At 44.9% G+C, this 23,540-nt stretch overlaps 1 protein-coding gene across 4 annotated transcripts in view; it reads left to right on the top strand.

Moving 5' to 3' along the window:
• Positions 1 to 23,540, top strand: part of LOC144503906 (double-stranded RNA-specific editase 1-like) — a 273,175-nt gene that overhangs the window by 235,464 nt on the left and 14,171 nt on the right. For all 4 annotated transcript variants that reach the window (XM_078228969.1, XM_078228967.1, XM_078228968.1 and 1 more), the window contains 2 exons: positions 468 to 636; positions 12,524 to 12,705. In XM_078228969.1, coding sequence (XP_078085095.1) covers positions 468 to 636; positions 12,524 to 12,705 — 351 coding nt within the window. The remainder of the gene's footprint in view (positions 1 to 467; positions 637 to 12,523; positions 12,706 to 23,540) is intronic.

The raw sequence follows: 23,540 nt of genomic DNA, 5'->3' as shown, positions 1-23,540 counted from the left end.
CGGAGGAATTTTCTGCCCAGAGAGCAGTGGATGCCCAGTCATTTAGTACACTTAGGACTGAGATCAGTAATATTTTTGGGGTGGTTAGAAGGAAATTGAGGGTCTGGGAATAGGGTAGGAAAGTGAAGTTGATGTCAGCTTTGATATTTAAGATTCAAGGGGTTGTAAGGCCTATTCCTGCTCCTATTTCTAATGATCTGTTGCTAGAACTCCTGTCAAACAAATATTTAGGGACTCTAATATTTTTATTGATTAAAATTAGAAGTGTATTTGTTGTATTCCCTTAGTAATGCAACTGAAATTGTTCCATATATGTGGCACGAATGGTGGTGAGTACTGGTATCAAAGTCTTCATTGTGAATTTTTTCAAAGATTATTCATCTCCCATCTGGTCTGCTTTCTCTCGAGTTTAATGTTGATGTTTTGTGCAGTCAGTTCCAGTTATTTTCTCTCTCTTGAAATTTTAGATCAAGGAGACAAGCACCCAAATCGGAAGGCACGAGGTCAGCTGAGGACAAAAATTGAATCTGGTGAAGGGACGATTCCAGTTCGATCCAGCAGCACTATTCAGACATGGGATGGAGTGTTGCAAGGCGAGCGATTGCTCACCATGTCGTGTAGTGATAAAATAGCAAGGTCAGTAATACATCTTTCATTTTTTTTGTTGCACTGCTGTGGAGTGCTACAGTTTTCCGGTTTGAACCGAGTAGCAGCTTCACACATTTCTCTGATCTCTTTGGGGATAGAAATCATAGAATCATAGAAACCCTACAGTGCAGAAGGAGGCCATTCAGCCCATCGAGTCTGCACCGACCACAATCCCACCCAGGCCCTACCCACACATATTTACCCACTAATCTACACATCTCAGGACTCTAAGGGACAATTTTTAACTTGGCCAATCAACCTAACCCGCACATTTTGGACTGTGGGAGGAAACCAGAGCACCCGGAGGAAACCCACGCAGACATGAGGAGAATGTGCAAACTCCACACAGACAGTGACCCGAGCTGGGAATCGAACCCGGGATAGTACTGCATCTTGAATAAATACATTCCTAATTTCCCTTCCAATTCTGCAGCAAATGAGTTTGCCCCTCTCTCCTAAAGTGTGATATGTCTGAGACTTGCATATTTTGATCAGTTGCGTCAGCCGGCTCCAAAGACCTTTTGCAAATAATATTGTGCAACTCTAAATGGACAAAAAGGGTAAGTTTTACCGAAGCTTCACATCTTTTACTCATCAGGACAAATGCAAGAGTGCCAAATTTCAAATGATCACACTAAATTACAACAATTTGCAACTTAAAGCAAAGAAGTGTGGCGATTGGTTGATCTGTTGTCATGGAGAAAGCAACAGGGAACTATTGGCTCCCCCAAGCTCCTGAGCAATTTGAAAAAGGAGCAAGGCTTGAACATATTCCTTTTGTTTGCAGAGACCGGGTCCCTGCGTACGAATTACCCAAGAGCTGGGAGCAATCGTTCTCCATTGCTTTCTCCACGGCAACATGCCGGCCAATCAGCTTTGACTTGCCAGCCAATTCGCACCCTTTCCTCCAGTGGTATAATCGTTGTTGTAATCATTTTAAATTTGGCATTCCTGCACTTGATGAGTGCCAGATGAAAAGCTACAGAACAACATGTATCTCTCTTCAACATTGTTCAAGTTCTGTACTACCAAACAATCATTTGTAAATGATAGAGTTAATAGAGAAACCTTTGTATAACTAGCCACCACTCCTCGGGAAGGTTTCATATTAATTAATTAATTCTTAAGCCAATCCGTTGTCTATCACTTTTCTTAAAATTTTGCAAAGCAAATAATTATGATTTTGATCCTTCTGGATTCCAACTCCATGATATAAATATGAAAGTATTAGAACAACAAACATAAGAATAACTAGGCTGGATGTCAAAAAATGGCTGAATGTATGTTTTCAGCTTACGTAATGAACAAAAGTTGTTTTATTTTTCTAAATCTGAGAATTTTTGACTTAATGCACAGTCAGACTAAACCATCACTAAGTTGAGGAAATGGCATCCTTGTAACCGAATCAAATCAAATAAATTGTAATAATCCAGAATATAGAAAGTTCTTCGATCAAACAAAATCATAATGATTTTTTTATTTGATTTATTGTTGTATTGTTTCTTGTATTGTTTCTTGCGCGCTATACAGACAAAGCATACCGTTCATAAAGAAGGAAAAGAGAGGGTGCAGAATGTAGTGTTGCAGTCATAGCTAGGATGTAGAGAAAGATCAGCTCAATGTGAGGTAGGTCCATTCAAAAGTCTGATGGCAGCAGGGAAGAAGCTGTTCTTGAGTCGGTTGGTACGTGACCTCAGACTTCTGTATCTTTTTCCCGACGAAAGATGATGGAAGAGAGAATGTCTGGGCTGCGTGGATTCTTAATTATGCTGGCTGCTTTGCTGAGGCAGCGGGAAGTGTAGACAGAGTCAATGGATGGGACAAACCTCCACTCGCCTAATAGGGAAGCTCGTATTCTACAAGGCCCACAGGGAGATGTATTGATCCCCATGGCCATCATAACATCTGCTCAAGGTCAGTGGACCTTTAAATGGTCCGGCAAATTGTCCATCCTGCCAGTGATGATTCCTGTGGTGGGCGGGATCCGCAAATCTACCCCAGCATCTTTCTTAATATTTTTCCAAACACTTCACACAATTTCAACCACTGTTTAGCCCCTTGGACAGTAGGCGGTTTCTAATGGGTAATAAAAAAAGATGCTACTCGAGCAGTAGGCAGATTTTTTTTTAAAAGGTTAAATTTCTAAACACTACATTAAACAAAAGACTGAAAAGAACAGACGCTTGTATTCGATCACAAGACTGAAACTTGTCCAATTTCCTCTTGTACTGCCGTTGAATCACCGCTTTCCAATCAGTAAAAACCTTTTTCTCCATTTGGTGACTTCAAAATCTCTCCAACCAAAACCCCTCAAACGACCAGATTCCTGATTGTTTGATAAATGATAATCAACTGGTTTAAAACCTGCCGAATGAACCAAGTGTTTGACAATTAGTGGAGATTTCGCTACCTCCCTCTGTCTGAATTGCCCTTTTGTTTTTCATTCAGAGGTTGCAAATTGGATTGTGGTGAGGTATATTTTATTTTTGGTCAGGGTGAAGAGAAAAGGGTCCCAAAAAGGGTGACGCGGTGGCACAGTGGTTAGCACTGCTGCCTCACAGCACCAGAGGCCCGGGTTCAATTCCGGCCTCGGGTCACTGTCTGTGTGGAGTCTGCACATTCTCCCCATGTCTGTGTGGGTTTCCTCCGGATGCTCCTGTTTCCTCCCACGCTCCAAAAATGTGTGGGTTAGGTTGATTGGCCATGCTAACTTGACCCCAGTGTCAGGGGATCAGCGGGGTAAATATGTGGGGTTATAGGAACAGGGCCTGGGTGGGATTATTGCTCGTGCAAACTTGATGGGCCGAATGGACTCCTGCACTGTAGGGATTCTAAAATGAGCATGGTCACCAAAGAAAACTGTACTGAGGGTAACAGTTAAATAAACATCTGACTTGGGACAGAATTTTTAAGATGGCGGGCTGTAAAGTCAGCGTGGAACACGTTTCCACCAGCTCAAGAGCCCTTGCTGCCATTTTGTGCTCCTAACAAGCATTTATTAGCATTAGGTGCCGCCTCACACTCAGGAGGAAGTCCCACCTTAGAGAACTGCCAGCTATTCCAATGAGCACCAGCTCTAGGAGCAGCACTGCAGTGCCCGGAAGGGGCGTACTATAAGAGGCTTCCTGAATCTAAGTCCAGGAAACCAGAATGTATGGAGTAGGCCCGGGAGGTTGTGAAGGGGCCACTGGGGCATGCAGGATGATTGGAGGGAGAGGGGGTTCCAGAGGCCACTGGGCCTTAAGGGGATCAATCCCCAGTTAGAAGAAGGCTTCTTATGGGGTGCTCCTTCACGGCCAAGATCTAATTCCCTTTATTTCCGCCTTCCAGCCCTAAAATTGAGGCTGGGTGGGAAAAGGCCTTAAGTGGCCACTATAAGGCCATAATTGGGGCAAGGATGGTCTTCTCCTCTAGGCCCTGCTGTCCCAGGCATAAAATCGCTGCTCTATTGAGGCAGATGGCTACCTGGAGTGAATTCGATCTATGCAATTTCATGGTGTCTCCTCCCCGCACCCCCCCACCCCACCCATGCCATGGAACCCAGGAGCCCAGTGCATAGAATTGTAGCACTGGTTCCCTAAGCTGAAAGGGAATGATTATTTTTCTCTTCCATGCTAATATGCAGTCTGGTGTTAAACATGGTCTGTTTTTCAAACCTGGCTTTTCTGTTTGTTTTTTAAACCATGGTAATGTGGCTCCGTACAAGTTCAGTTAGTTTTAACACCATGGGAAACCAGCTGATGGATAGTCAATCTAATGGCCTTGAAGGCATTACAGCCGCACCTGCTGAAGCTGTCCTATTCCTCTGGGATGTGTCGTGTAGAATTGCAATTTGTTTTCTCCCTGTTAACACTACAGGAGGAAGATCCTCTGTGCATCTGCCCGTGAAAACCTCTGTTTAGTTTCTGATTCCTTCCCTAGTTTCCGGCTCGAATGGGGCGCTGCAGCACTCCGTGCTGAATTGAAGCTTTGTATTCATTGGGTGTGGGCTGGAATTCACAAGCTAATGTTGGCATTTCTTTTCTCACAGCGAACCTGATCTCCGATTTCATCTTCGGATCCTAGTATTTAAACTGATCACACGTTCTTAAAGGTGGCACAGTGGTTAGCACCACTGCCTTACAGCGCCAGGGACCCAGGTTCGATTCCCGGCTTGGGTCACTGTCTGTGTGGAGTCTGCACGTTCTCCCCTTGTCTGTGTGGGTTTCCTCCCACAGTCCGAAAGACGTGCTGATTAGATGCATTGGCCATGCTAAATTCTCCCTCGGTGTACCCGAACAGGTGCCGGAGTGTGGCAACTAGGGGATTTCGCAGTAACTTCATTGTAGTGTTAATGTAAGCTTACTTGTGACACTGATAAATAAACTTGAAACTTTTAAATTGGAGGCAGTATTTATAAATTGTGAAAATCTTTTAGAAGGCACCCCTGTGACTGGAAAAATTTCTGCTGGGATGCATGAGAGCTCAGTATAGATCCACAGCCACAATAGTTGCTGTACTTGGTGATTTAAAAAAATGGTAAAACAAAATAAAATTTGTTGCTTTGCTTTTGTTTAAAAATTAGTTTCTTTGTCCAAGTAAGTTTGATCTTTCAATTGTTTTCCGTTACTTCACGTCAGCTAAGACGACAATGTTTGGTCACACAAGCTGGGTTTGTGAGCTGGGACCAGGCTTCCAGCTCCTGATCAGTATCGTGTTTCCCTTGCTCGAAGCTGCAGATCTATAGTTGCTGGGCGGAAGTCAGATTACACTCAGTTGGGGTGTCCTTTATGGTGAATAGTTTGCTTGCATTGACAGTCTATGCTAACAAATGAAAAAATAAACCTGTTGGGAGAGATAGAGTCATAGAGGTTTACCACATGGAAACAGGCCCTTCGGCCCAACTTGTCCATGCCGCCCTTTTGACCCTTAAGCTAGTCCCAATTGCCCGCATTTGGCCCATATCCCTCTGTACCCATCTTACGCATGCAACTGTCTAAATGCTTTTTAAAAGGCAAAATTGTACCCACCTCTACTACTGCCCCTGGCAACTTGTTCCAGACACTCACCACCCTCTGTGAAAAAATTGCCCCTCTGGACACTTTTGAATCTCTCCCCTCTCACCTTAAACCTATGCCCTCTAGTTTTAGACTCCCCTACTTTTGTGAAAAGATGTTGACTATCTAACTGGAAATAGAAATGACTTGAGTTAAAATCCTCTCTTGTTCTGGAGAATTTTTTAAAAAAAATAATTTAATTGGGTGCTATGTAATAGGTAATTGTTGTGTATTTACTTGTACCAGCGGATGTAATTTGTACCCTATAATATGTATGCTGTGAAGAGGAGTCATAGGGACTCAAAACATTAACTCTGTTCCCTCTCCACAGACACTGCCAGACCTGCTGAGTTTACCCAGCATTTTCTGTTTTTCAGATTTCCAGCATCTGCAGTATTTTGCTTTTATTTAGGTGTTTGATGCACTGCCGCTTCTCTTCCAGGAATGTCCATCTTGAAAAAGTTCTGCTCTTGTCTTCGACGGGATTTCCATTTCTTTCTTTCACAGTGTTCACCTTCATTGCTTTCCATTTTCTTCCTGGTGTTACCAAAACCCCCTTCCTTCTTCGGCAACTGTTTCCGTCTCTGGCTTACCCATGCGGATTCCAACTGAGGATCCGTCCTTCATGTTTCGAAAGCACCCAGGATTACAGGGATCTCTGAGACATGCAGTGTTGCACAGGCTGCTATTCTTGCCATATCCTGAGATCCACACTCTGGCATGTGCCGCCATATACACTTGAGCTCTCTCCCTCTCTGGAGAGGCAATAGCCTAGTGGTGGTATCGCACGACTATTAATCCAGAAACCCAGCTAATGTTCTGGGGACCGGGGTTCGAATGCTGGAATTTGAATTCAATTTTTAAAATCTGGAATTCGGAACCTACTGGTGACCATGAAACCATTGTTGGAAAAACCCACCTGGTTCACTAATGTCCTTTAGGGAAGGAAATCTGCCGTCCTTACCCGGTCTGGCCTACATGTGACTCTAGAGCCACAACAATGTGGTTGACTCTCAACTGCCTTCAGGCAACTATGGATGGGCAATAAATGCTGGCCCAGCCAGCGACACCTGTGTACCACGAATGAATAAATAAAAGAACAAATCTCTCTCTCTCTCCCCCTCTCTCTCTCTCTCTCCAGCAGCACAGACTCTCAGAATCACAGAATCCCTACAGTGCAGAAGGAGGCCATTCGACCCATCGGGTCTGCATTGACAACAATCCCACCCTTTCTCCCTAACCCCACGTATTTATCCTGCTAATCCCCCTGACACTAGGGGACAATTTAGCATGGCCAATCCACCTAACCCACACATCTTTGGACACTAAGGGGCACTAAGGAGTATGGGAGGAAATCAGAGCATCCAGAGGAATCCCATGCAGTCACAAGGAGAATGTGCATAATCCACACAGTCACCCGAGGCCGGAATTGAACCTGGGTCCCTGGTGCTGAGAGGCAGCAGTGCTAACTACTGTGCCACCGTGCTGCCCCACCCGATATCAAAGTTGCCCTCGTTGCCAGTCTCATCCAATATCTAACAAGGGTTCTGAAGAAATGTCAGGCAGACTCTAAACATTAATTCTGTTTCTCTCTCCACAGATGCTGCCAGACCTCCTGAGCTTTTCCACCATTTTCTGTTTTTATTTCATGTGTTATCCAAAAGACATGCTGGTTAGGTGCATTGGCCATGCTAAATTGTCCCTCACTAAATTCTCCCTCAGTGTGCCCATACAGGCGCCGGAATGTGACAACTAGGTGATTTTTACAGTAACTTCATTGCAGTGTAAGTGTAAGCCTACTTAGAATCATCATAGAATCCCTGCAATGCAGAAGGAAGCCATTCGGCCCATCAAGTCTGCGCCGACCACAATCCCACCCAGGCCCTATCCCCATAACCCTACTTATTAACCCTACTAACCCCCCGACACTAAGGGGCAATTTAGCATGGCCAATCCACCTAACCCGCATGTCTTTGGAGTGTGGGAGGAAACTGGAGCACCCGGAGGAAACCCACGCAGACACAGGGAGAGCATGCAAACTCATGATCTTGTTGAGTGACGGAGCAGGGGGGCCGGATGGCCTATTCCTGCTCCTAGTTCTTATGTTTTATGTTCAGTATGTTGGGTGTTTAACGTCTGTAAAGAGAAAAAACCTAGTTATGCTAAAGTGCCCCAAACCATACCTGGCCAATATGGACTCTGGAAAATCTAAGCAGGTCTGACAGCATCCATGGAGAGAGAACAAAGCCAACATTTCGAGCCTGAATGACTCTTCATCAGAGCTGAAGACAATTGGAAATAGGATGAGATTTGTACTGTTATGGTGGGCAGAGAGGTTGGGGGTTGGGACTGGATAGAGGACCAGCAATTGGTGGAGACAAAGGAGAGATTGACAACAGCAAAATACTGTGGATGCTGGAATCTGAAACATAAACAGAAAATGCTGGAAAGTCTCAGCAGGTCTGACAGCATCTGTGAAGAGAGAATAGAGCCAATATTTCGAGTCTGGATGACCCTTCATCAGAGTCGTGTGAGAGATTGACAAAGGTGTCATGGACAACTCTCCATTGGATCCCCCTGTACTGTACAAATATTCTCCATGCTGATGACAGCGGCAGGGTGGCGCTGCTGCCTCGCAGCGCGGGAGGCCCGGGTTCGATTCCCTGCTTGGGTCTCTGTCTGTGCAGAGTTTGTGCGTTCTCCCCGTGTCTGCATGGGTTTCATAGAATCATAGAAACCCTGCAGCACAGAAAGAGGCCATTCGGCCCATCGAGTCTGCACCGACCTCAATCCCACCCAGGCCCTACCCCCATACCCCTACATATTTTACCCACTAATCCCTCTAACCTACGCATCGCAGGACACTAAGGGCAATTTTAGCATGGCCAATCAACCTAACCCGCACATCTTTGGACTGTGGGAGGAAACCGGAGCACCCGGAGGAAACCCACGCAGACACTAGGAGAATGTGCAAACTCCACACAGACAGTGACCCAAGCTGGGAATCGAACCCAGGTCCCTGGAACTGTGAAGCAGCAGTGCTAACCACTGTGCTACCGTGCCGCCCTGTTTCAAAGAACAAAGAACAAAACAGCATAGGAACAGGCCCTTCAGCCCTCCAAGCCTGCACCGATCATGTGTTCCTAACTAGACCATCCGTTTGTATCCCCCTATTCCCAGTATGTTCATGTGGCTATCTAGATAAATCTTAAATGATCCTTGCTTGGTAGTGCATTCCAGGCCCCCACCACCCTCTGTGTAAAATACGTCCCCCCGCATATCTGTATTGAACTTGCTCCCCTTACCTTGAACTTGTGACCCCTTCCTCCGGGTGTTCCGGTTTCCTCCCACAGTCCAGAGATGTGAGGGTTAGGTGGATTGGCCATGCTAAATTGCCCCTTCGTGTCAGGAGGATTAGCTAGGGTAAATGCGTGAGGCTAGGGGGGATAGGGCCTGGGTGGGATTGCGGTTGGTGCAGACTTGATGGACCGAATGGTCTCCTTCTGCACTGTAGGATTCTATCATTCCACTCGGACAGTGACTCGAGCCAGGAATGAACCCGGGTCCCTGGTGCTGTGAGGCAGCAACTGTGTCACCGTGCCACCCCTTGTGAAAATGAAAGTGTACAACATTGGTTGACCATTGAATGCTTGGAGATAATAGAAATCACCCAAAAGATAAAACAAATAATGCTTAACGACCATTTCAGGACTTGTACATACAACAGAAAAAAGCTTGTTTAATCCTCCGTGTGCAAATCTGGCTGCAAGGGATATTGACGGGAATACATTCCACTTTCAGGTGAAAAGGTTGATTGGATTGTGCCAGTGATGTTGCAGTGTAAATCATTAGACTCACGGACACTGATTTAGCAAAAAACAAAGAAATTGAAAACGATTACTGGCTGCGCGCAGCGGACTTGTCCTAAAATTAGAGCAGAGTCTTTTTCCAGAAAATCCAGGAGCAGTTTTCCCCCCACAGATTGTCGTGGCAATCTGGGAAGTCTATTTTTCCCCCGAAAGGCTGCGGATGCTGGGTCGATTAAATTTTCAGGGCTGTGCTTGATGGAGCTTTGTTGGGTAAGGGTACCAGGGGAAATGGAACAACGGCAGGTAGATGGAGTTGAGGTGCAGATCAGTTGTAATCTAATTGAACGCAGGAACAGGCTCGAGGGGCTGAATGCCCTGCTCTTGCTCCCATGCCCTTGAAAATGAATGGCAAGCCAGGGAAGAAATAAAGTAACATTGTAATGCTGCACAAAAAAGTAGATAAAATGGGTTATGTTGGGTAGAAATGAAGTGAAATTAAGGTTATCAGTGACCAAAACAGCAAAAATAATAAATTTAAAACTTGCCCCATAGGTTTAGTGTTGAACTGTCAGTACTAAACTATTCATGACATGTGAGTAACTTTATTATTGTAAAATAACCAAGATTTTCTTAGCTTTGTTCAATTTTATACCAGGGCGGCACAGTGGTTAGCGCTGCTGCCTCACAGCACCAGGGACCCGGCTTGGGTCACTGTCTGTGTGGCGTTTGCACGTTCTCCCCGTGCCTGCGTGGGTTTCCTCCGGGTGTTCCGGTTTCCTCCCACAGCCCAAAAGTCATGCGGATTGGCCATGCTAAATTGCCGCTTTAATGTCAGGGGGACTAGCTAGGGTAAATGCATGGGGTTATGAGGATTGGGCCTGGGTGGGATTGTGGTCGGTGCAGACTCAATGGGCCGAATGGCCTCCTGCACTGTAGGATTCTATACCACTTTTGTACCATCTATAAAATAGCCTCTTGTTATTTATTTATTATTGTCACAAGTAGTCTTACATTATCACTGCAATGAAATTACTGTGAAAATCCCCTTTGTTCTGATGAATTCTCCACATGATTCAGTAATACTATTTTGTGTTGGGAGCCTGATCTCCCTTGCAGCATTTTAATTGAATTTAATTGTGAATTTTCCGCAGCAATTATGTATTTTCAGTGTAAAAAATCAAATTTGCAGAAGGCTGGCTGTCATGTCAGTCTTGAGTATTGTTAGTCTTGAGCCAGCCAAGAAAATAATGCATCTTTTTTGGAACAGCTAAGTATTAATGGATAATATCTGTGGAAATGTGGACTGGAACTAATCTGCACTCCCAAATGGGGATGAGGTGGATTTGAATCCAAAAACGAGGAACTAGACTCAAAATCTAGTGCATGTATCAATTACTCGGGACCAATTTCCACTTCCCATCCATTCTCGTTGTTCCTTTCAAGTGGGTTAAGTTAATTCCGTTATTGTGAACTTCTGGCACATGAAATATTTGACTACATCAATTGAATTTCATCTGGAGAATCACTCTTTTTTTAAAGCTAACCCCTCTGCAAAATGTGTTTTCAGTTTTATTTTCATTCAAGTTAAATTTCTGAGTAACATTCTTATTGGGTTTGTGATATGTAGTTACTGATTTATTGATCGCAGGTGACTTTTCTCTGCAGTCTAGAGATTTGAATTGAGCAGAACATTTCTTGATCAACTCTTGCTGTAATTCATGATTTTGATTGGCACCACATCCACTCCCTCCACCAGCGACACTCAGTACACACTGTTGCTACTATCTACAAGATGCACTGCAGCAATTCACCAACGATCCTTAGACAGCACCTTCCAAACCCAAGATAAAAGCAAATTACTGCGATGCTGGAATCTAAAATCAAAAGAGAAAATACTGGAAAATCTCAGCAGGTCCGGCAGCATCTATAAGGAGAGAAAAGAGCTGGCGTTTCAAGTCCAGATGACCCTTTGAAAAGTTGACCAACATGTTGAGATTTTCCTTCCAAACCCATGACCACTTCCATCTAGAAGGACAAGGGAAGCAGATACATGGGAACACCACCACCTGCAAGTTCCCCTCCAAGCCACTCACCGTCCTGACTTGGAAATATATCGGCTGTTCCTTTGCAGTTTCTGGGTCAAAAATCCAGGAATTCCTTCCCTAATGGCATTGTGGGTCAACCCACAGCACGTGAACTGCAGCGGTTCAAGAGGGTAGCTCACCACCACCTTCTCAAGGCCAACTAGGGATGGGCAATGAATGCTGGCCAGCCAGCGATGCCCATGTCTCACGAATGAATTTTAAAAATGAATCTACCACTGAGAATCGTGCTTGCGGAGATGGACCGGAATTCTTTAGCTATTCACGTCGCGCTGTGAGCGAGAATGGAGAATTTGACGCTCAGCCAAATGTCCGTTCACCGCAGTGGGGCCGGAGAATCGCAGCTGCGGGCGAGGTTGAAGAATCTGGCCCACAGTTGTGGATTAATGCCTTATCCTCAGTAGTTAATTTTGCAGTTAAATTATTACCTGCTCTGTCACTACACCTTCAAAATGTCTGGTCATTTTTTTAATATATGTGCAAGGCATCTATTAAATTGTGATGAACTAATGACTACGGTTGACTGGTCTAATTTGATCTTGCATGCAGCTATCTCAGCTTAGTGGTACCAGCTTTGGAGCATTATTGAAAACAAGAAATATATTAGAGCAAGAGTGGGAAAGCACTTAGAGGCTGAAGTGTTCGAGTGACATTGACGATTGAAAGAGAAAGCCTTTATGTCAATGTACAAAGATCTATATTTGTGGCATTTGTCCATAATTTCAGAGGTGCAATTATCATATACATATGTCAGGAAAATTTAGTTTGGAATAGCATGTTATGTTATGAATAGCATGTAATAGCAAGTTTCATCATTGGCGAAAGATATATAATTATTCAGCATTTTCGTGGCTTACCTTGATGATAATCGCCTGCTAGGCAACTTGAATATTGTTTGATGGCAAAATGCTGGTCTTTGTACTTTCAGATGGAATGTGCTTGGAATTCAGGGAGCCCTGTTGAGCCACTTTGTGGAGCCCATCTACTTTGCCAGCATTATCCTGGGTAGCTTGTACCATGCCGATCACTTGTCTCGTGCAGTTTACCAGCGAATCAGTGAAATCGAAGACCTGCCCAGCATATATACACTCAACAGGCCTCTACTCAGTGGTAAGTCCTCTCTGTTTCTTATCTTGGCATCAGGTCAGAACACAGCACTGATCTGTGTGTTCTTGTTGAATTCAAACTGTACACGTATAAAGCTGAGTTTTATGACTGCCAAATTCATATATACAATGAATTAATTCTCTATATAGTATCATGTGAATCCCTAGCCTGCAATGCAATCTTACCTGGAAATATGGGTGGCACAGTGGTTAGCACTGCTGCCTCGCAGTGCGAGGGACCCGGGTTTAATTCCAGCCTCGGGTCACTCTGTATGGAGTTTGCACGTTCTCCCCATGCCTGCGTAGGTTTCCTCCGGGTGCTCTGGTTTCCTCCCACAGTCCGAAGATGTGCAGGTTAGGTGGATTGGCCATGCTAGTGTCAAAGTTATTAGTCACAAGTAGGCTTACATTAACACTGCAGTGAAGTTCAGGGGATTAGCAGGGTAAATATGTGGGGTTATGGGAATAGGGCCTGGATGGGATTGTGGACGGTGCAGACTCGATGGGCCAAATGGCCTCCCTCTGCACTGTAGGGATTCTATGATTCTATTAATATTCTGTAAAGCTTCATCAAATACATTGATTCAGTACGGTAATGCAAATTTCCAATAAGCAATGCTTTCATTTCTGTTTGCACAGTACAGCGTAGACCCTGCATTTTTTTGTGACCCACTTGCTTGCTTGAGCATGGGTGAGGAAGGGCTATAGCAATATTAAACACATGGTGGCCTGTTTTCTCCTCCTTGCCAGTAGCTGCAATAAATAATCCCCATTGTCAAGTCGACGGATGCCCACTCGAGTTGGCCCTGTGGGTATAGTAGCAGATTTGCCATTCCGGAGTCCCTGTAGATGCTTGAGCAAATCAGCAAGTATTTAATCTGCGACTGAGGTGCTGCTACTGCCAAGAGCAAGAAGGAACAGTATATCAGGCTGTCACAACAATGGGCGTTGGTATAAAAGTTCCATTTCAGTTTGCAGGATGAAGACTGTGATTTTAAAATAATTGGAACGCAAGTGCTTATTTGGCAGTAATTAAGGAATCTCAGTCCCTGCAGAACATACAGTGCCAGTTTTCCACATTTATGGGTGAAGCCACATTTAAACAATGAAGAGACTATTCATTTCACGGGATATGGACATCACTGGCTAAATGAATGCATATTCTAATTATGCAGTACAGTTCACTTTAATGCACTGGAGTACCCAAAACATTGATTGATATATTTACCATGGTAATGGAGAATCCACAGACTGGTGTTCAGCTTTCTAGTTGAAAGACTAAGTGACCCTGTCAGTGGCTGTATACTGCCAAAACAGCTGAAGACTTTGGCCGGAATTCCCCGACCTCACCCTGTCCCGCTGCTGTGAACGGAGGTTTGGCCGAGCACCAAATTCTCCGTTCTCGCTGGCAGCCATTGTGGGGTGTACGAGACCGGAGAATTCCGGCCTTAATGTCCAATGGACTTGCATTCAATATATGGCATTTGCCCAGTCCGGAGGAAAACTTATTGCCACGTTCTGCTGGAAATATGGTCTTTCGGTGCGTATTTAGCATGAAAACCACTGGAGCATTTTGAAAAGTGTAGTAAGTTTGAGATGACCTCCTGTTCACACCTGACTATATTAATGCATTTAACATTGTCCAGTGTTATGCAATCACATCTGCATGGTAAAATCGCTTTTCTGAGGACATGTAAGTGGCATTCCAAGTAAACTGGCAAACTATGCTCTTCACTTATGCAGGGTCAAGATAGCATCTGTCACATCTCTCTCTGCGCTATGGATAATGGGTAACCGGTGAATGTGCTGTACTTAGATTTCCAGAAAGCATTTGATAAAATGCCACATCAAAGGTTAATGTGGAAAATAGAACTCGTGGTGTGGGGGATGGGGTACTGTAATGGCATGGATAGAAGATTGGCTAGCTAACAAGAATTGGAGAGTAGGCATTAATGGGTCTTTTTCAGGTTGGTAAGATGTAGCAAATGGTGTGCCACAGGAATCCGTACTGGGGCCTCAACTGTTTGCCATTTATATAAATGACTTGGATCAAGGGATAGATGGAATGATTGTCAAATTTGCTGATGGGTCGATAAATAAGTTGTGAAGAGGACATAAGGAGGCTATGTTCAAAGAAAGGCTCTAAATTGGCTGCCTATGGATAAGAAGAAGAAAAATGCACCAAAAACACACTTTCACACTATTATGCAAAGGTTTCCCCTTCAAAGGGCGCGAGTAAAGCAGGTGGATTTTTCAAACAATCTACTACTTTTTTGGTTACCAGTTACAGAACTTTAACATTAAATTTAAATGCTCCGACTGCATGATGAAATTTAAGTTCTTGTACTTAATCCAGGTCCCTGAATTACAAATCCTGTGACATAGCATATGCTTCTGTACCGTAAGTAGCAAAGATTTAATGTATGATATTCAGTTGCCAACACAGTTATCAGGTAGAAGTTTTCTAAGTGTGTGCTGACCACATTCTGCTTTCAACACAAATCATTTTGTGCAGGAATTTCGTAGCTTGCTTACTTACAATAGTAAGTATATAATTTAGTTTCTATTGTATCATCCTATAAAGTTTCTCCCACCTTTCCTAGGGCAAAAGCGCACACAGAAAGCACATACCATGCATGTGCACATGTACGGTATGTGCTTTTTGCTTTTACCAAGTGTGCAGTGCGTAGAAAGCCTGCAGTCGACTGGAAACTGGTTCCTGGTTGACTGGTTGACTGGACCAGTGAACGGAATGGATCACGTCTCACTTTTTCTATTTCCTGCAAAGTAATTCTTTAATCTTGGCCATTCTGTGGCATAGAGGTGCAGAGCAGAGGCTGGAGGGGAAATAACATTGGTGAATCCGTCCACCTGAACTGTGCAAATTTAACCTGTTCCTCAATTGACATATCCTTTTCTGGTATTGTTGGTGCTGAGGTACGATAGTTTTTTCATCAAGATAATGAGCGCCAACTCAACCAGTTATTACATCCCACAAGACAAAACGAAAAGTGCTGTTCATATTATATTGCTAACTTATGATTTGTGGTATAAAATAAATCATAGAATCCCTACAGTGCAGAAGGAGGCCATTCGGCCCATTGAATCTGCACCAAGCACAATCCCAACCAGGCCCTATTCCCGTCACCCCATTCATTTACCCTAGCTAGTCCCCCTGACACAAAAGGGCAATTTATCATGGCCAATCCACCTAATCCACACATCTTTAAACTGTGGGAGGAAACCGGAGCACCCGGAGGAAACCCATGCAGACACAGGGAGAACGTGCAGACTCCACACAGACAGTGACCCAAGGCTGGGAATCGACCCCGGGTCCCTGGCGCTGTGAGGCAGCAGTGCTAACCACTGTGCCGCCCTGTCGTCAGGAGATCATAGAGCAGCATTGATGTTGCTGAAAGCCCTCCCACCTGGAGAGCCGAACCTGATGGAAAACTGTCGAGAATAAATGCAAATTTAAAATTTCAATTTGGTTCAATTATTTTACATTTTTCAAAGGGGTGTCGATACGAGAGATGGGGCGAAAGCAACTTTTTGCTCATCGTCAAGTGGTGATCAGTTCAGCAGGAGTCTCTTCCCTATTTTGCTGCTTTCCTGTTAAACAAGAATAGTTAAATCTCTTTTTGACTACAGCCTGGGTTAATTAGCTGTGTCCAGGAAGAAATTGGCTGGTTGAATCGGGTACCTTGTCCATTGGATCACCGCCACTTCATGTGTCAACCTCCACTTGCCTCTGTCCCCAGAGTCACTCGACTAATCATTCACTCTTAATCGTTAATTCACAGAACTGGAAGGATGAATGTGCTCACAGTAAACCTCTCTGACCTTGCTGGTGTGTAACTTGTATTTCACTTCATGATCCGCACCATGAGCAGTGCAATAACTGACTTTATGTAATTCTATTTGTCGACGCAGACCTTGTTAAGTAACGGGAACACAAATCTGTCGCAGAACCTGAGTCTGTGGTAACATTTAACTGTTTTCTTAGAATACTTTGGCGAGCTTTTTTTTTAAAACTAAGAATTAATTTCTTGTCTGACAAGTGGCAGGAGGCTTGACAGCAGGTGCTAAAGTTCCCCAGGTAGAATTGCCTTCTGATTTCTTCTCTCCTCCACCCTCCGCATCTCCCTTGAGAGTTCAGGAGAAGGCTGCGTGAGATGTTTTGGTACATCGATTCATTTCTGCCACAACATTGCGACAGATGGTCTCTCCTGTGTATGAGTGTGGCGTTACCATATTTTAGAGTTGAATTACGAGATGCAATAGTGCTTTGAGATATTGGTAATGTGTATGAAATTCCTTCGTCATCCATTTTAATTGAGGCAGTTTTAAAATGTTTTAATTCCTTTGTGCGCTTATAAAGGATATATGGAGTTTCAAAGAGCATTTGGTAAGTGCCACATTTCATACATCCTTGGTAAAACTGAAGTCCATGAGGTTAGAGGAGCATTGATACGTGGCTAAGAAATTGGCAGACAGTGGAGAGTTGTGGTGAATGGTTGTTTTTCAGACTGGGAAGAAATAAACGGTTGTGTCCCACCAGCAGTCGGTATTAGGACACCAATTTGATCGATACGAAAGAGCTGAATTTGGATATAACAATTCCAAAATTTCAGCGAACATGAAACTTCAAAATGTGGTAACCAGTGAGCTGGCTAGTAATAGACTTCAGGAGGGCATAGATGTTTTTTAATTCATTCTTGAGTTGTGTAAGTCTCTAGCACGCTGGCATTTATTGCCTATCCCAGTTGTCATCGCGAGGATTGTCACGGATTGTGCAGTCCCACAGTGCTGTTAGATACCGAGTTCGAGCAATTTGACCCAACATCCGTGTTCAGGGTAAATAAATTGTAGATGATGGTATTCCAGTGTACCTGCTGCCCTTGTCCTCTGTGGTGGAACTTGCATATTGGGCAGGGTGCTACTGGAGGAGTTGTGGTAAGTTGGTGCAGCACATTCTGTCGGTAATGTCCCACAGCCACAGTGTGCCAGTGCTGAAGGAGCTGCATGTTTAGGCAATGGGTGTGGTGCTGATCAAACGCTCAAATTTGAATTATCGGCACAGCCTCACTTCTCACCTTATGATGGAGAAGGTTGTTGATAAATCGGGTAAAGCAAGTTGGGTCTCAGGCACTGCCCCCTTGATCTCTCGTCGCGATATTCTGGTCTGAGATAACAAGGGGTTGCAGTCACCTTTATCTTTGCAACTATGACTCCAGCAACTAAAGCGTCGCCCAAGACCATCACGAGTTGGGGTCGTGGACCGCCTTCCTGCCCCATTGCCAATTGAGGCCATTAAATGGACAATTAATTTGCAGTTAAGGGCCTTATCCCGCCGCTGTTGGTATTTGCCCAATGGCTAATGGGAGACTTACCATGCAGCTGGTGTCTTTGATTATGGGCGTCTTGGGTGAGGTGATCCTCATTCAAAGGCACTCTGTAGAAACAGTTGAAAGCTTCAAATTTTTACATGTCCAGATCACCAACAACTTGTCCTGGTGCCCCCATGCCAACACTGTAGTTAAGAAAACCTACCAACGCCTCTACTTTCTCAAAAGACTAAGGAAATTTGGCATGTCAGCTACAACTTTCACCAACTTTTACAGATGCACCATAGAAAGCATCCGTTCTGGTTGTATCACAGCTTGGTATGGCTCCTGCTCTGCCCAAGACCGCAAGAAACTACAAAAGATTGTGAATGTAGCCCAATCCATAACACAAACCAGCCTCCCACCCATTGACTTTGTCTGTACTTCCTGCTGCCTCAGCAAAGCAGCCAGCACAATTAAGGACCCAACACGCCCCGGACATTCTCTCTTCCACCACCTTCTGTCGGAAAAAAGATACAAAAGTCTGTGGTCACGTACCAACCAACTCAAGAACAGCTTCTTCCCCGCTGCCATCAGACTTTTGAATGGACCTACCTCACATTAAGTTGATTTTTCTCTAACTATGACTGTAACACTGCATTCTGCACTCTCTCCTTTCCTTCTCTATGAACGGTGCAAGAAACAATACTTTTCATTGTCTCCCAATACACATCATAGAACCCTACAGTGCAGAAAGAGGCCATTCGGCCCATCGAGTCTGCACCAACCACAATCCCACCCAGGCCCTACCTCCATATCCCTACACATTTACCCACTAATCCCTCTAATCTACGCATCTCAGGACACTAAGGGCAATTTTTAGCATGGCCAATCAACCTAACCCGCACATCTTTGGACTGTGGGAGGAAACCGGAGCACCCGGAGGAAACCCACGCAGACACGAGGAGAATGTGCAAACTCCACACAGACAGTGACCCAAGCCGGGAATCGAACCCAGGTCCCTCGAGCTGTGAAGCAGCAGTGCTAACCACTGTGCTACCGTGCCGCCCCGGCATGGCAATAATAAATCAAATCAGATGTATGTGGAGCCCGCTGAGAGGTCTATGGCTGACCAAGGCCTTGGGTGGGTATAGTATTGACAGCAGCCACTGGCTCCTCTATGATACTGCTGACTGATAAAGAGCTGCTGGTCTCTAAAAGCTCAGTAAGAAGTCTCACAACACCAGGTTAAAGTCCAACAGGTATATTTGGTAGCACAAGCCGCAAGCTTTCGGAGCGCTGCCCCTTCATCAGGTGAAAGGGGGTTCTGTTCACAAACAGTTCTGTTCATATACAGGCACAAACTCAATTTACAAAATAATGGTTGGAATGAGAGTCTTTACAGGTAATCAAGTCTTAAAGGTACAGACAATGTGAGTGGAGAGAGGGTTAAGCACAGGTTAAAGAGATGTGATTTGTCTCCAGCCAGGACAGTTAGTGAGATTTTGCAAGCCCAGGCAAGTTGTGGGGGTTACAGATAATGTGATATGAACCCAAGATCCCGGTTGAGGCCGTCCTCGTGTGTGTGGAACTTGGCTATCAGCCTCTGCTCAGCGACTCTGCGTTGTCGTGTCGTGAAGGCCGCCTTGGAGAACACTTACCCGAAGATCAGAGGCCGAATGCCCGTGATCACTGAAGTGTTCCCCGACAGGAAGAGAACACTCTTGCCTGGTGATTGTCGGGCGGTGTTCATTCATCCATTGTTGTAGCGTCTGCATGGTCTCCCCAATGTACCATACCTCGGGACATCCTAAGACTCTCATTCCAGCCATTATTTTGTAAATTGAGTTTGTGTCTTTAAATGCCCTGTTTGTGAACACAACTCCCACTCACCTGATGAAGGGGTAGCGCTCCGAAAGCTTGTGGCTTGTGCTACCAAATAAACCCGTTGGACTTTAACCTGGTGTTGTGAGACTTCTTACTGTGTCCACCCCAGTCCAATGCCGGCATCTCCATATCTCTAAAAGGTCAGCAGCTCTTGGTGAGCTCTGCCCCCCAGAGCTCTTGATCCCAAGGATGGCCCACCACTGCCCAGTTAAATTCCTGACTGCCCATCTAACTCATTGGGCCTTCCCGAAAAAGAGGTGCGGTGGGCCTCTCAAGGCTCTCCAGCTGCTGGCGACATCACCTTTGGCTCCATTAAATGTCACCCATGGGCTGGAATTTTATTGACATGCCCATCCGAAGCTCGTAAGATCGCGCCCGAGGCCGACAGAGAATGTCTTCTGCGAGCCTCGGGGCGGGCGTGCTGGTAAAATCAGGGCCATGATCTCCAAATTTGGCTGCCACATTTGAGAAAGGATGTTACGAGAATATGCAGGTGGTACTTATCAGAATGGTTTCGGGGTAACGGATCTCAGTAATGGAGGAGCTGGGGCTGTTATTAGTGGAGTGAAAGGGCAGTGTAATAGAGGCATTCATAATTATGATGGGTTTTGTTAAATAAATCATGAGAAACTGGTTCCACTTGCACAGTGGCTGGACAAACAGATTGAAGGTCGTTGAAAAAGGAATTGGGGGAAGATGAGAAGTTGTTAATGATCCGGAGTGAGGTGGAGGGAGCAGATTCAATAGTAACGTTCAAAAAGACGTTGTGTATATATCGAAAGGGAAGATTTTGTAGACTAATGGGGAATCCAGGATTGTGATTAATTGGGCACAATGTTCCTTTATGATGATCACCTTTTAAAATCATATAATTTAGTTCATATCGTCTCCCCTCCGCTTGTGAGATACTCAAGATGGTGCTGGAGCAAGGTGACCTCTTGCAAGCTGTGCCCAGCCTTCCTTCTAATTCTATCTTTTATTCTCGTTCTATGCTTCTAAAGCTTCATTCTAACTCTTTTACACCCGAGCTATGACTGTAACAATACATGCTGCATCCTCTCCTTCTCTATGAACGGTATGCTTTGTATAGCACGCAAGAAACAATACTTTTCACTGTATACTTATACGTGGGCGGCACGGTAGCGGAGTGGTTAGCATTGCTGCTTCACAGCTCCAGGGTCCCGGGTTCGATTCCCGGCTCGGGTCACTGTCTGTGTGGAGTTTGCACGTTCTCCTCATGTCTGCGTGGGTTTCCTCCGGGTGCTCCGGTTTCCTCCCACAGTCCAAAGATGTGCGGGTTAGGTTGATTGGCCAGGTTAAAAATTGCCCCTTCAAATCCTAAAATGCATAGGTTAGCAGGATTAGCGGGTAAATATGTGGGGGTAGGGTCTGGGTGGGATTGTGGTCGGTGCAGACTCGATGGGCCGAATGGCCTCCTTCTGCACTGGAGGGATTCTATGATGTGACAATAAATCAAATCAAATTTAAAAATGCATTACTTTACACTTTCTAACATTGTGTTTGATCTGCCATGTGTCCATTCATTACCAAGTCTGTCACTGACCTTCCCTAGTGTGCTTCTGTCCTCCTCACACTTTTACTTTGCATCATTTAATGTCAATATGTATATCATCAAAAGACTTGGGGCCGTGGTCCAATTGAGTTGCCACAAACATTACAGAATTGTGTCAATTGTTGAAATTGAAGGAGCAGGTTGATTTTACAAATGTATTCAATTGTATTTCTGCAAGTAGGTTGTATTCTTTGGTCCATGAGGGGCGGCACAGTGGTTAGCACTGCTGCGCCTCAGTGCCAGGGACCCGGGTTCAATTCCAGCCTTGGGTGAGTGTCTGTGTGGAGTTTGCACATTCTCCCTGTGCCTGTGTGGGTTTCCTCTGGGTGCTCCAGTTTCCCCTCTCACTCTAAAGATACGCAGATTAGGTTAATTGGACATATTAGTGTCCCAAAATATGGAGGTTGGGGATTATCGGGGTTACAGGGATAGGGCCTGGGTAGGATGCTCTGTCAGAGTCGGTGCAGAATCGATGGGCCTAATGGCCTCCTTTTGCACTGTAGGGATTCTATGTATTCCTTCGCCAAGGTTTGTCTGGACCACTGAAGGGTTAAGATGCATATTGGAAAAAAAATTGGCATTGGCTCTGTATAATAGCCTATTCGTCTCATACCGTTTAAACCCTTCTCAGCTGCAAACTGTTGTGAAAAGCTCAAGGTCTTTAGTCTGTTCTGCCTGGCTGAATATGACCCTTGCACAGTAATGACCCCTGGACCTCCATGCAGCCTGAAGTAAGATTGATTTAATGTGCGCAGGCTGCTGCCGAGAGATTGGAAAAGATTATCATCTATCACAAAAAAAACTAGGCATCGCAAGCAGGTCAAACATCACATCGGAAAATGGTCTGATTGGTAATCTCCTAAAGTCTGGCAAGAATTTCAAACAAGGGGGCTGGCAACTGGAGAAGCAACCTGCTACACTGGACTGAATGATGAAGCTTCAAAGTTATTGAATTAAGTTATCTATGTCTGCCTTGTGAGTTTGCTGATTTCAGCTTGTAGAGCCACTGCAGGAATTAATGTCAAGTAAAGTTTTTTTTAATAGCATCCCTGCAGTGCAGAAGGAGGCCATTCAGCCCATCGGGTCTGTAACAACCACAATCTCACCCAGGCCTTATTCCCGTAACACCACATATTTACCCTGCTAATCCCCTGACACTAGGGCCAATTTAGCATGGCCAATCAGCCTAACCCGCACATCTTTGGACTGTGGGAAGAAAAAGTTTAAAGTTTATTTATTAGTGTCAGAAGTAGGCTTACATTAACACTGCAATAAAGTTACTGTGAAAATCCCCTAGTCGCCACACTCCGGCGCCTGTTTGGATACACTGAGGGAGAATTTAGCACGGCCAATGCACCCTAACCAGCACGTCTTTCGGACTGTGGGAGGAAACCGGAGCACCCGAGGAAACTCACGCAGACACGGGGAGAATGTCCAACTCCGCACAGACGAAGGAAATTTGGCATGTCAGCTACGACTCTCTCCAACTTTTACAGATGCACCTTAGAAAGCATTCTTTCTGGTTGTATCACAGCTTGGTATGGCTCCTGCTCTGCCCAAGACCGCAAGGAACTACAAACGGCCGTGAATGTAGCCCAATCCATCACACAAACCAGCCTTCCATCCATTGATCTGTCTACACTTCCCGCTGCCTCTGCAAAGCAGCCAGCATAATTAAGGACCCCACGCACCCCGAACATTCTCTCTTCCACCACCCTCCTTCGGGAATAAGATTCAAAAGTCTGAGGTCACGTACCAACTGACTCAAGAACAGCTTCTTCCCTGCTACCGTCAGACTTTTGAATGGACTTAACTTGCATTAAGTTGACCTTTCTCTACACCCTAGCTATAACTGTAACACTACATTCTGCATTCTCTTGTTCCCTTCTCTATGAACGGTATGTTTTGTCTGTATAGCATGCAAGAAACAATACTTTTCACTGTATGTTAATACATGTGACAATAATAAATCAAATCAAATCAGACAGTGACCCAAGCCAGGAATTGAACTGGGGTCCCTGGCACTGTAAGGCAGCAGTGCTAACCGCTGTG

Source organism: Mustelus asterias, chromosome 14 (genome assembly GCF_964213995.1).
Source record: "Mustelus asterias chromosome 14, sMusAst1.hap1.1, whole genome shotgun sequence".
In the NCBI taxonomy this organism is placed as follows: Eukaryota; Metazoa; Chordata; class Chondrichthyes; order Carcharhiniformes; family Triakidae; genus Mustelus; species Mustelus asterias.
The sequence above is the reverse complement of the archived record's forward strand: the minus strand, read 5'-3'. Positions and strand labels throughout refer to the sequence as shown.